The sequence below is a fragment of the Ovis aries genome, chromosome 3 (genome assembly GCF_016772045.2).
Source record: "Ovis aries strain OAR_USU_Benz2616 breed Rambouillet chromosome 3, ARS-UI_Ramb_v3.0, whole genome shotgun sequence".
Lineage (NCBI taxonomy): Eukaryota > Metazoa > Chordata > Mammalia > Artiodactyla > Bovidae > Ovis > Ovis aries.
Window position 1 is genome coordinate 133,165,943 of NC_056056.1, and position 12,337 is coordinate 133,178,279.

Genomic DNA, 12,337 nt, shown 5'->3' on the forward strand with positions numbered 1-12,337 from the left:
TGGGAGGAAGCACTTCCCTGAGGAGAAGGGAGATATAGGTCTCCCACTCTCCCAAGGGTCCACTTTCCCTACCCCCACCGACCTTTCCAAAAAAGAGCTAAAGAGAACTGAGGCAGGTTCCAGATTCAACCCCCTCTAACCTAGAAATCCCACCCTGCTTCTTCTAGGGAAGGGAGGCAGGGAGGGAAGGGAGCGTCCCTGTGGTTCAGCTCGGTCCTGGGGTTGAAAGATCAGAAAGGCACCATCCCACCCCTTCCTTCAGGGGCGTCCATCTCTGGAGCTCAGTGTCTGGGTGGCCATGGGCGGAGGCTGAGGGGCCCCCAGGGTGGTGGGGGGTGGTGGATAGAAACCAGATGCCTAGGGGGTTTATACTGGAAGGACCAGAGCCGCAGCCTCTACCCGCCCCTGCCACATGGCGCCTCTGCCTGGGCTGCCCCACCCCCTGGGAGGCCGGGCTGAGGGAGGCCTGAGAGAGTGGAGGCAGGTCCTTGGTAGGGCTCCCAGTTGCTGACCCCAGCCCCTGGGGAAGCTGGGAAGGGCGTGTGTGTCTGGGCCCAGGAATAGCAGGGTCTGGACTACAGGACTATCTTAAACAGGGTGTGGAAGTCAGAGTCCAGGGTCCTGAGGGAGAGAGCTGGGAGCTTCAGGCAGCCCCTCTGCCCTGGTTTCAGCACAGACGTTTGGGAGGGGGCTCTGAGTCCAGGCACTGTCCCACTGGGGTTGACACATCAGGGGCCCTGGCTCACATCTTCCAGGGATCCTGCTCCTTGCCCTTCCCTAGCACTCCTGCTCCCCCTACCCCAGTAGGATTAGGGATCCAGATCCCCAAATGAAGTGGAGACGGCTGGCCATACCTGTCTCCCCTTACCCTCTTCAACCCCATACCTCCTCTCCTCCTGCCTCCATTTCCTTTTCCGTTGCTTCCTTTCTTCCCCAATCTAGTTGGAGCCTCAACCTCTCACTCACCTACCATCTCTTCTCTGGAGTCTAGACTTTGCTCCTCTGCCTCAGTGGCCTGCCTGGTCTAAAAGCGGGATGGCTTTCTGCTGGTGATGAAGTAACTTGCCCAAAGCTTCCCCTTTTCCTCACCAACTTCGGAGCTGGGCTTGGGGAGGGGGGCCCAGAAATCCATCTGGCACCTCAGGCTCAGAAACACCCCCCACCAGGGGGAGACTTCGAGGTCATGGGACACCCCACCACGGGCACTTCCTCTTGGGCAGACGGGTGGGGTGGCCCGTGTAATCATCGGACACAATTATGGACTATTTATACTTCATCCCCGCCCCCCACCTGCCTGGCCGCTTTAACCCTCTGCCTCCGCTGGACCTGGCCAGGCCTCTTGCAGTTCTCCGTCTTGTTCTTCTGAAGCCATTGTCTCCTCATCTTTGTTTCTCTGGGCCTATTTCTTTTCCTTTTTTCTGCTGTTTGTGTGGTTTTTTTTTAAGCCACATACTGGTCTTGTGTTTTCCTCTCTTTTCTCCATATTATTTCTCTAGTGTCTCTTCTGATTTTATTGGATTGTTTCATTTGCTCTGTATGCCTCTCAGTCTTTCTGTGTTTCTTCTTTTGCTTCTTTTCCTTTGTCTGCCAGTCACCTTGCTTCCCTAACCCTCTCCTCAAAAGTTGAGTCTACAGGGTTCTGTTAGAGAAGTCAAATCCTGGGGCTGGAAACCCTAACTCCCCCACCATCCTTCCCTGAACATTGACCCTGTCTGCTGGTTAAACTGCAGGTAACTCTCCCAGGACTTCCAGCTGCTCCTGCCCCCTCCTCAAGTTTGCCTTGAGAAGCTGAGCTGGGAGAGTATGAGGAGCCTGGAGGTGGGCACCCAGGAAGAGCAAGTGAGGGGACTGACTGGGGAATAAGAAGAGCAGGGAAGGACCAGGCTCCATTCCTCTGCTGGGCAGGGCTGGCCCGGGGAGAGGGGTGTGTAGGGGAATAACTTGCAAAACAACCTCGTCTGGCTGGGCCCCTCAGTGGGAGACATGCTGGTTCTTCCACTTGGCTGCCCAGTCTTCTCTCTCCCATAAACTTATCTCAGGGTCCAGGTTTCAATTCATAGACTTTTTTGCATTCCCCTCTTCCAACTGGGTGACTTTCTTTTCTTCCCCATTTTGATGAGAAGTCAAAGTTTGGAAGTCCTGCCTAAGCTCTAACTTCAATTCTTCCTGCTGCAGGGGGAATCAATGCATGACAGTGAGAAAGGGAACCAGACCCACTCCCAGGAGAGCATGAGCGCTCATGAGAACGATCCATCAGAGGTTGGAGACTGGACGTGTGTGTGGCCAAGAAGGGCCTAGGACTGGTAATTGGCAAGAAATGATGGTGTCTGGGGTCTGTCTTTGGGGGAAAGGAAGTTGATCCTAAAAGGCCAGGCTCGGGCACGGATGCGTTGACCCAGTGACTTCCTACCCCCTACCCTCCTGCCTGCCTTAAATTTTCTCAGATATGCAAGATCTAGCTTCTGCCCCACAAAGGGAGGTAGGCCTAGGTGTCACTTCTCAAGACTGAAACTGAGGTACTGGGAGGAAGACTGGGGAGCCCCAAGCCTGTGCCAAGCCCTCCCCACCCTGTCCCTCCCTCTAGGCCTTGCTCTGGAACCTACCTACGTGACCCTCAAATGCTTGGGCAGCAGAAAGCCTCAACCCCAGAGCACACGCTCCCTCCTGACTTTCACAACACGGCTCTCCTGCTCTCGAGGTCGGTGACTGGGGAAGCAGGCATCTCTGTGGTCAGCTCGGATGTGTGTGTGGGGCGTGCGCGCCTACAGCCATGTCACTGCGATCATCTGTGTGTGAGTTTGTCTCTGTTCATTCATGACAGTGGCCGTGCCCCGGTGGGGAGCCCTGCGCGCGTGGACGTGCACATGTATCGTCCTGTGTTTGTCCGTGAGTGTGTATGTCAGTGTGTTCCAGTCTCTCTGTGTGAGTGTCGTCCCCAATCCCCCATCCCCCCCCTGGATCTCTAATTAGTGGTTTGGGGTTTGTTCCTTTTCCCTCCTGTTCCTTCCCTCGGCGGCAGCAGCGGCGGCGGCAGGAGCGGCAGCAACAGCAGCAGCAGGAGCAGCAGCCGCCGCCGCCACCCGCGGACCCGCAGCCAGGACTCCGGAGTCAGAGCAGGATTCTAGGATCAGAGCCTGAGTGGGAACAGGAGTGCGGCTGGCCTAGGAGAGGAGCGGAGCCCTCCTCGGACCCGCAGGCGACCCCTTGCCAGCACTCCCAGTGCCAGACCTCCAGAGAGGAGAGACTCGAGACACCCAGCCCCTTATCCCCCAGGTACAGGACACTCAGGAGCTCTGTCTGGGAGGGGTTCCCACAGCCGCCTATGGGATGGCTGGGGGCAGGGTGTGGGGCACCTGGGCCCACCCTGCATCTGCCCAGACCCTCAGCGCCCCTGGCATGCCCTGACACCTTGCCCTGTCCCTACCCCTCTTGCTTCCCTGGGAGCCCCGTTTCTCCTCTCCCGCCCAGATCCCTTCTTTGGGGGAGCTCAGCAAATGGAGCAGGAAACTTGGGCCCTCTGCCTCCCTCTCTCGCCCTGCTCATTGGATCCGGAGCCTTCTCCGCTGGGAAAGCTGTAATTAGAGGGTGGATCCCTACAGACAGAGAGCAGCCCCCCCACCCCCACCCCCTAGTCCCTTCTAACTTTAGATCTCTTCTCTCCCATTCTCCCATTCTCCCTCCCTCTCCCACTCCCTCTCTCCGGCTCAGCTCTCTCCATCTGCCTGGCTCCCTGGGACCCGTTCCCCAGCCTCAGGATGGCGTCCTCCCTGCTTGAGGTAACTGCCCCCTCCTTCCCCCAGGACACCAGCCTGGATCTTAATGGTCCTAATCCCTGTCCACTCCCACCTTCTAACTCACACAGACAGTTGCTGTGGTGCTTGTCACTTCCAGGGATCAGAGGACGGGTGGGGGGCAGGAGGCGGAAGAAAGGGGAGGAGAGAGAGCAGGGCAAGGGGTCATGGAGCAGTCAGAGGAGGACAGAGGGGATTAGGTTAGAAGAAGGCATGGACCCCTGAGGTCTGCCAAGCACACCAACTCTGAGGAGTGGACTAGGGATCGAGGGATTGAGAAAGGAAGGGGAGGGGAGTGAAGAGAGAGGAGTGGGAGAGAGATAAACTGGTAGGGGACGGTGGAGAGAAATAGGCCAGAGGACTGGCTGAGTGGGCACTGGGCAACAGTGAGTACATGGTTCTCTGGGGGTCCTGGCTCTCAGGACTCACCCTAAGCAGTGTCTTGTCTGGTTTGTAGGTGGGGAGGGGGCTGGGCTTCTGGGCTGGTAGCAGAGGAGGTGGGCAATGAGAGAAGGGAGAGGGCAGTCCATGTATGTGGGGGGGCTGACCAGAGGAACTGGGCCCAGGTCTGAGAGGCAACCAAGGAGGAGGGCCAGGGTCTGAGGCCGCCTGCCCGGCTCACAAATATTTAGCTTTCAGCCAAAGACAAACTCAGCTCTATTTTGGGAGTGGGAGGCTCCAGGGCGGACCGGGCCACTTCCCCTCCAGGCTGGGACCCCAGCATCCCTTGCCTCTGGCACTGAGGATGGAGGGAACTAGGGTACCATGGGGGTCAGGGCTTGGGGGCTTGAGAAACTGCTGACTCTGCCAGGGCTTCTGAGGGACTCATGGCACATCACAGTTGGAAAGGCGGACTCAAAGTCACTCAGAGGCTGTCTGAATGTCCTGAGTTCTCCTTGCTTCTGGATCTCTGACTCTGTGTCTCTGTTACCACTTCTACTTTCTGGCTCCCTCCATAGGAATTTGGGACCAGAGAGCCCTTCCCAAAGATCAACTCCCGTCAGTGGCCTTGACCTTCTCTATTCTTGGGCCCCTCTGAAGGCCCCATGTCTGCTCCCAGTATACCAGCTCAGGTCCAGGCTGACTCATTCAGCCTTGCAGGAGAGGTGTGTGGGAGATGGACCAGGAGTCTCTTAACATCTGTGTTCACTGGCCTGCCTGTGAGTGTCAGAATGTAAAGCAGCACACCTGCATGTGTGGCTGGCTCTGTGGGAGCACAGGTGTGTGTACAGGCTGGGTCACCCAAGTATCTGTTAGTCCAAGTGGGGAATGGTGTGTGTAAGGCTGGTGGATAGGGAGCCTGTGCCTGAGTTTGAGGGAATGGCATGCGAGGCAGTGGGGTGGACACCATGACCTAGTTGGGGGTCCTCAGGGCTATGTCTACCCTCTGCTGCAAGGAGGCAGATTGCTCACCCCACCATCTCCCCAAGAGACTCTTGATTGGGCCATCACTGAAATGCTGTGCTTGGTCTTGAGGAAGCTGGAGGACTAAGGTGCATGGAAATCCTGGGTCCACCCAAAGCAGGGGCCGTGTCAATGGGCGTGGGCTTCATGCCAGAGTTGCCAGCGTGGCACTGGTGCCTGCGGGAGTGGCTGGGCCAGAGGTCTGCTGGAAAGACATGGGATCAGGGTAGCATTTGGCAAGAGGAGCGTGTCCTGGAAACTGGACTTTCTTGTCCCTCACTCCCTGTAAGCTGGAGATGCCCCTAATACCAAGGCTTCCAGCCTCTGTCTCTTTCATCTATTTTGAGGGGCACCTGGGCCCTCAAGCTTCTTCTTATACCCCCATCAGGAAGTTCTCTTGGACAGTGGGAAGAACTTGGGGGTTCAGAGAGGGAAGCTTGACAGGAGGCTCACCTGGGCTGAGTGAGAGATGCAGAGAGAGGATCAGGGAGGAGGGAGAAATGGGGATGGGGGCTAATGAGGATGGAGACTTGGAAGCTGGAAGAACTAAACAATTTGGGAGGAGGCTGAAAGTGGAGAACTGGAAACTGGGACCTCAGGTGGCCAGTCAGCACTCAGATGTCCAAGTGAGCCTTGCAGTGCGAGGTCAGGGGAAAGAGGGCGGGGTCCCCTCCCCCTGTGAGAGTGAGAGCTGGGACAGCTCCTTGTCTTGTTCTTTCTCCAGAGATTCCCCCTTCAGTACTTAAAAACCTGTACTGGTGTGGTTGCCATTGTTTTCAATGGATGTGGGTGGAAGCAGGAGGAAAAGCAACTCGAAGGCGGGCTCCAGCCCCCGGCTCCCCCACATGGGGACACAGACGCACATATTTAGAATCCTTAACCAGGACCCTCTCCCTAGTTCTCGGGAGAGCCCAAGCAGCACGACAAGGACACTGAGGCTGCGATGAGCCTTAGCCAAGTGCCCAGCTCTTGGCCTCCAGAACCTTCTGAGCTGTCTGGTGCCCAGCTCCCCCTTCTCTGTTCCCCGGGCCCTGGGGCTCTCTGTTCCCCAGGGCGGGGGTCTGCTGTTGGCCTGGGGCTGCTTGCCTTCTCTCACCCCTCCTTCCCGCCCCATGGCTGGGTGGGGTCCTTGGGCTTGGCTGAGGCCCCTGTGGCCACAGTGTGAGGGCCGGGCGGGGGGGACCGCGTCGGCGTTTTTAAAAATAAACCGACCGCAGGGAAACCAACGGAGCCGGGCCAGGCAGGCAGAGGGGGAGGGGGTGGTCAGGGGGAGAAGGAGGGAGGAGTGGCCTGGTCTGGGGGTTTTCTGGAGCCCAGCACTGGGGGGATTTTCTCTTAGGTAGGAAATCTGCCTCCCCGGACCTCCCCTCTTTTCTTCCTTACCCCTCCTTTCTTTTCTCTGCTTTCCTGTGCCTTCCTTGCCCAGTCTGTTTCCATCACCTCTCTTTCTTTGTTTATTCTGCTTTCCTCTCTCTCCCTCCTTTTGTCGTTTTTTCCTTCTCTTCTCTTTCGCATCCCTGCCCATTTCTGCCCCTGTGGGCCAGCTCCCACTGTTTTCACTCCCCACCCCACCCCCTACCACCAGGGGCTTTAAGGTCAGGTTCTCTGCTCTGGTTCTATGGGTCTCTGCCCCTCTCCTTTGCACAATACGTTTCGACCTTTCCTTTCCACTAGGATTTGCCTCCTGCCCCAGCAGCTGCCCTGCCTTGCCCACCTCTGCTTGGGAGGTGGGAGGCTCCAGGGACACCCTGGCTGGGAAGGATGCAGGGCTTCTGTCATGGCCAGATTTGAGGACACTTTTGATGGTTCAAATTTGGGAGTCCATGCTGTCATCAGGACCTCAGAAAGAGGTCACTGGGCAGGGGAAACAGCAGGTTTCCCTTTGGGAGCAGGGCAAGGCTGGCGATTGCACACGCAGCCCTCACTGCAAGCCTCTAAACCTCAGATCTTCCTCTAGGATTGGTGTCACAGGCACAGACTATGCGCTAGGAGCTAGCAGACTGGCCTGGGAACCCTGCATTCTTGGGTTCTTTTTCAGTTTTACTGGGAAGGTACCAGGCACATTTTTGCTGTTGTCGTTGAGGGCCCCCGTCAAGGGACTATACAGGGTCAGCTTCTGACTTGCTTTTGGTGGGATTCTCAGTAATGGATGCCTATGCATGCCAGCCAGAAATCCAGGAGGGCACCATTTCCTTCTGGGATGCCCCAGAGCTGACTCAGGGAGGGGCACCGTGAGTTCCTGAGGGATGGTGATCTCGGGGGGCTTGGCCTGGTAGCAACAGCACAAGGGGCATTTGGTATTCCTAAAAGACCCCTGTGCCCTGCATCTATACACGTTTCCCTCATTTCACTGTGCTGGAGGGGTCTCTACGTGTTAGGGGACACTGGGGCATGGAGGGAGGGGTGTGGCTATGAGCCACGATCATAGCCAATCCAATTCCCTGCCCTGGAGGGGTGTGAGGATTTCAGCTCTCCAAGCCCTCCCAAAGGGGTACCAGCTGGCTCCACAAAGCAGGAGGTGCCTAATGCCCGCTTGAAAGACATTCTTGCCTCAGCCACAGCCCTGGCTTGGCGGCAACCCTGTTCCCTCTCAATGTCCCAGTGTCTCCGCCGTCGCTTCCTCTTGCTCCCTGGCCCAGGGTTCCTGCCAGGAGAAAGAGATTCCTTACCAGGGACATGAGGACACTGCTTTAGGGTGACTAGGCCACTGCCTTAGTTAGGAGATGAAGTAGAGACAGGAAGTGAATAAGGGGTCAAGCTGGGAAAACCTGGAACAGGGGCAACTACGGTCCCCTAAGACTTCGGCTTTTCCCCACGCTGCTCTTTCAGCCTCGTCTTTCCTCTCCAAGTCCCCCACCATGGCCTCTGCTCCCAACCCACTTCCAGGGGTCAGGATCCCTAATACTCACTGCATCCAGGTGCTGCCTTGACCCCTGGCTCTTCTCATGGCTTTTTAAGAAGCATCTCCTGTTCCTCAGAGGCCCTTGCACATCCCCAGCATCACAGGGAGCTCTGCCTCCTGCCTGTTCGGTTGGGTGTTACCGCCCCTGTCTTGGTCCTCTGCTCTTTTTCCAGACTCTATCTGAGCTCTTCCCTGGGTCCCAGTCCTCACTGCCCATCCCCCTCCCTGACCTTACCTCTGAATCCCCGTCCTCTTCACCTCTTCCTCACCACCTTTGTTCTTCTGTTCTCCAGGTCTCCAGGCTGTGCAGCCCTTCTGCACATCTCCTTTTCTCCACCTAAACACTGCTTCTCTCTCCCCACAGGAGGAAGCTCACTATGGCTCCAGCCCCCTGGCCATGCTGACAGCGGCGTGCAGTAAATTTGGCAGCTCCAGCCCTCTGCGGGACTCCACGACACTGGGCAAAGCAGGCACAAAGAAGCCATACTCTGTGACCAGTGACCTTTCAGCCTCCAAAACCATGGGGGATGCTTACCCAGCCCCCTTCTCCAGCACCAATGGGCTCCTCTCCCCCCCAGGCAGCCCTCCAGCACCCACCTCGGGCTATGCCAATGACTACCCTCCCTTTTCCCACTCGTTCCCAGGGCCCACGGGCACCCAGGACCCTGGGCTCCTAGTGCCCAAGGGGCACAGCTCTTCTGACTGCCTGCCCAGCGTCTACACCTCTCTGGACATGGCACACCCCTATGGCTCCTGGTACAAGGCAGGCATCCACGCAGGCATCTCACCGGGCCCAGGCAATGCTCCTACCCCTTGGTGGGACATGCATCCTGGGGGCAATTGGCTCGGTGGCGGGCAGGGCCAGGGTGATGGGCTGCAAGGGACACTGCCTGCAGGCCCTGCTCAGCCTCCATTGAACCCCCAGTTGCCCACCTACCCGTCCGACTTTGCCCCCCTTAATCCAGCCCCCTATCCAGCTCCCCACCTTCTGCAGCCAGGGCCCCAGCATGTCTTGCCCCAGGATGTCTATAAACCCAAGGCAGTGGGCAACAGTGGGCAGCTGGAGGGGAGCGGTGGAGCCAAACCCCCCCGGGGTGCAGGCACAGGGGGCAGTGCTGGCTACGGGAGCAGCGGAGCAGGGCGCTCCTCCTGTGACTGCCCCAACTGCCAGGAGCTGGAGCGCCTGGGCGCTGCCGCAGCCGGGCTGCGAAAGAAGCCGATCCACAGTTGCCACATCCCAGGCTGTGGCAAGGTGTATGGCAAGGCCTCCCATCTGAAGGCCCACCTACGCTGGCACACGGGAGAGAGGCCTTTCGTCTGCAACTGGCTCTTCTGTGGCAAGAGGTTCACCCGTTCGGACGAGCTGGAGCGCCATGTGCGCACTCACACCCGGGAGAAGAAGTTCACCTGCCTGCTCTGCTCCAAGCGCTTTACCCGAAGCGACCACCTGAGCAAACATCAACGCACCCATGGCGAGCCAGGTCCGGGACCCCCAGCCAGCGGCCCCAAGGAGCTGGGGGAGGGCCGCAGCGCTGGCGAAGAAGAGGCCAGTCAGACGCCCAGACCTTCTGCCTCACCGGCACCCCCAGAAAAAGCCCCTGAAGGCAGTCCGGAGCAGAGCAACCTGCTGGAGATCTGAGCTGGGTGGAGGTCTCCAGCGCCCTGAGGCTGCCTTACCAGCCTCTCCTGGCTCTGTGGACCACTGCTTGCGCCTCACCCCCTCTGCCCCATGCATGTTGCCCTTTGCAACTCTATCCATCTCCGCCTCTTCCCACCCATTCTGGGCCTGAGTATCACCCTGCATGCCTCCTCAGTTTATTTCCTCCCCTTGCCATGAGACCCTTCTGCAAACTCTCATCTCAGGCCGTCACCTGGTGCCTGATCTCTGCACTCAGGGCTTCAGAAGCTCTTTCCTGGCCACTGCACAGTTTCTCTGCTCTTACCAAACCAACTCACTTCCCCTCCATCTGGGCTCCCAACACTTCATTTCTCCATTTCACTAACTCCTTTACGTGCATCTTTTATGCCTCCCAAGCTTATTTACCACTATTCCTTAGCTTTCAGGCTCCAATCTTCTCAACTTTGTAGTCCACTGCCTTCTATGCTCCAGAGCGTTTTTTTACAAACAGTCATGATGATGATAATGATAATTTATTGCCCCCTGGTGGCCTCTTCATTAGGGACCAGAGTTCGGGGGATTGGGGTAAGTGACCTGGCAGGGAGCAGGGTGCCAAGAGGGGGCAGACTGGTGGGGATCTGATCCCAAAGATGGGGTGACCCCAGGGTCAGGGAGGCTGCCCCCAGGCATGTATATTTAACCCCTATGTTCCAAGAGAAATGAATAGTAATAATAATAATTCTATTTATCTAAGTTATGATGACAGGTCAGGTAGAGTGAGCTAGGGAGGGAAGGGGGTCCATTTCTGCTATGGAAGTTTTAGCCAAATGCATCTCTGTCTAGAAAAAGTGATAGTGGAGATCTTGTTAATAGAACTTCTATCATCAGGGTCTCAGTTAATGGTGTTTCTCTTAACGGAATCTCTAATAGAGTGAATTAGCTAGATCTCTGTTAATGAGTTGATGGGGTATCTCACAACTAAGGGATCCCTAATATTTCCAGTCCTGGCCAGAAGCTGTGAAAACTCAAGCCCTATGGAGGGGAGAACTGGAATGTACTCCAGATTCCTTGACCCCAGAGCAGGTTCTTCCACTGCCCCTCCTGACACCATGACCCCATTAGGCTAATCCCTTGTTGCCGCCTTTAACGGAGCTTGCAGCTGCCATCTTAGACATGCTCTTTGGGGAAGCCCATCTAACCCAAGGAGGACATTAGTTTGGAAGTGTCTCTCCTGGAGAAAAGGCGAGGAAGGCTTCCTCTGGGATCAGATCAAGAAAATCGAGTATTTATTGAGTGCTTACTCTGTGCAAGGCACTGTGATAGGCTGGTGCCCAGAAGTCATGAGAAAGAAGAATTTATAGATCTAGGAGGACAGAAGTCCCCAAGCTGACTTGGGGTTGCATCCACAGGCCGGCAACCTGGGACTTCCGATGCTCCCAACTTCACCTCCAGTGACTTTTAAAGCCGCTTCGTGCCTTTGAATGCCTTTCCTGTGACTTTGGATCCTCCTTTTCTACTTCTTGCTCCCTCAAGGCCCCAAGTTAAAGGGTTAAAGCCGCCGGAGCTTGGGGAGAGGGTAATATTGTGGAAGGGAAGGGATCAAGCCCTCATGGAGTCTTTTTTTTTTTTAATTTAATAAATAAAAGTTTGATTTTACATTTTGTCATGCTGAGGGAAGAGGAAGAAGAGGGGAGAAAGGTGAGCCACAGGATTTCTCCTTGGCAATCCGGGGAGTCACCAGGGGCATTGTGTCCTGCCTGTTTGCACGTTACGCCTGGGATAGAATACTTCGGCCGTCCCGCCTTGCGGCGGAGGTGTTTTTAACAGCCCAGAGCTCTCTGCGGAGTTGGAAAAGCAAAGAGGTTTCTTCCCCGGCTCTTCCTCGGGCTCGGAACCAGCGGACCTGGCCCGGCATTAGCCGGGACGCGCGCCGGCCCCGTGCGGAGTACCGCGGGGCCAGAGCCCGGCGCGGTGCGGCTCCCGCGGGCGGACCCGCCTGGCACGTAACCCGCCCCCGACCCGGGGCCTGCAATCAGTCGTGCCCGCCACGGAGTTAGAGGCGGAACAAAAGGCACTCTGTGGCGGCCAGCCCCCAGCCACAATAGGGCTTTGTGCGGCCCCCGCCCCCTAGGGCTCCCCCGCCAGGCAGAGGGGCTCACCCGCAGCTCCCCCGGCCTGGGCCCGACTGCGGGCGGCGCCCCAGTCCGCCGGTACCCCTCGGGGGCTCGGGAGAGGCCCGCCGCGCTGCAGCGGGGAGGGGTCGGCGGGTCCCAGGCGGCGATCCGGCCGAGCTCGAGCTGCCGGCCCCCTTCCCACCCCGCCCCTGTCCAGGTGCGAAATCTCCTGCCCTCGGGCGGGGCGCAGGGCTTCAAAGGCGCTTTGAAGAAGGATCGGAGTTCCGAGGACTCTCCCGCGGGCCGGGGGCCGCGGCGGAAGAGAGACTGAAAAGGGGCGGGGGACGCCTAGGCTCGCGGCGGCGGCCCGAAGTGGACCCCCGGGCTCGGCGCTACCCCGCTGGGCCGGCTCCTCGGGACCCCCCAGGGCCTGGCCTTCTCGCCTGCCGGTCTCCGCCTGTCCGGTGCCAGCTCCCGCCCGCCGCAGCCTCGCGGTCGTCCCCTCCCC

General features: G+C 57.9%; 1 protein-coding gene across 4 annotated transcripts; it reads left to right on the forward strand.

Annotated features, from left to right (window-relative positions):
• Positions 1-1,601: 1,601 nt before the first annotated feature.
• On the forward strand, positions 1,602-11,371 carry SP7 (Sp7 transcription factor). Of its 4 annotated transcripts, none has more exons than XM_060414045.1 (4): positions 2,589-2,698; positions 3,023-3,273; positions 3,709-3,776; positions 8,462-11,371. In XM_060414045.1, the coding sequence occupies exons 3-4, from the start codon at positions 3,756-3,758 to the stop codon at positions 9,734-9,736; spliced, it is 1,296 nt and encodes a 431-aa protein (XP_060270028.1). In that variant the 5' UTR covers positions 2,589-2,698; positions 3,023-3,273; positions 3,709-3,755; the 3' UTR covers positions 9,737-11,371. The 4 variants fall into 4 exon arrangements, with proteins under 4 accessions (XP_004006349.2, XP_027823056.1, XP_060270028.1 ...); XM_060414044.1 differs by having other exon boundaries at positions 2,614-2,698; positions 3,020-3,273; XM_004006300.6 differs by having other exon boundaries at positions 1,602-3,273.
• Positions 11,372-12,337: the final 966 nt, after the last annotated feature.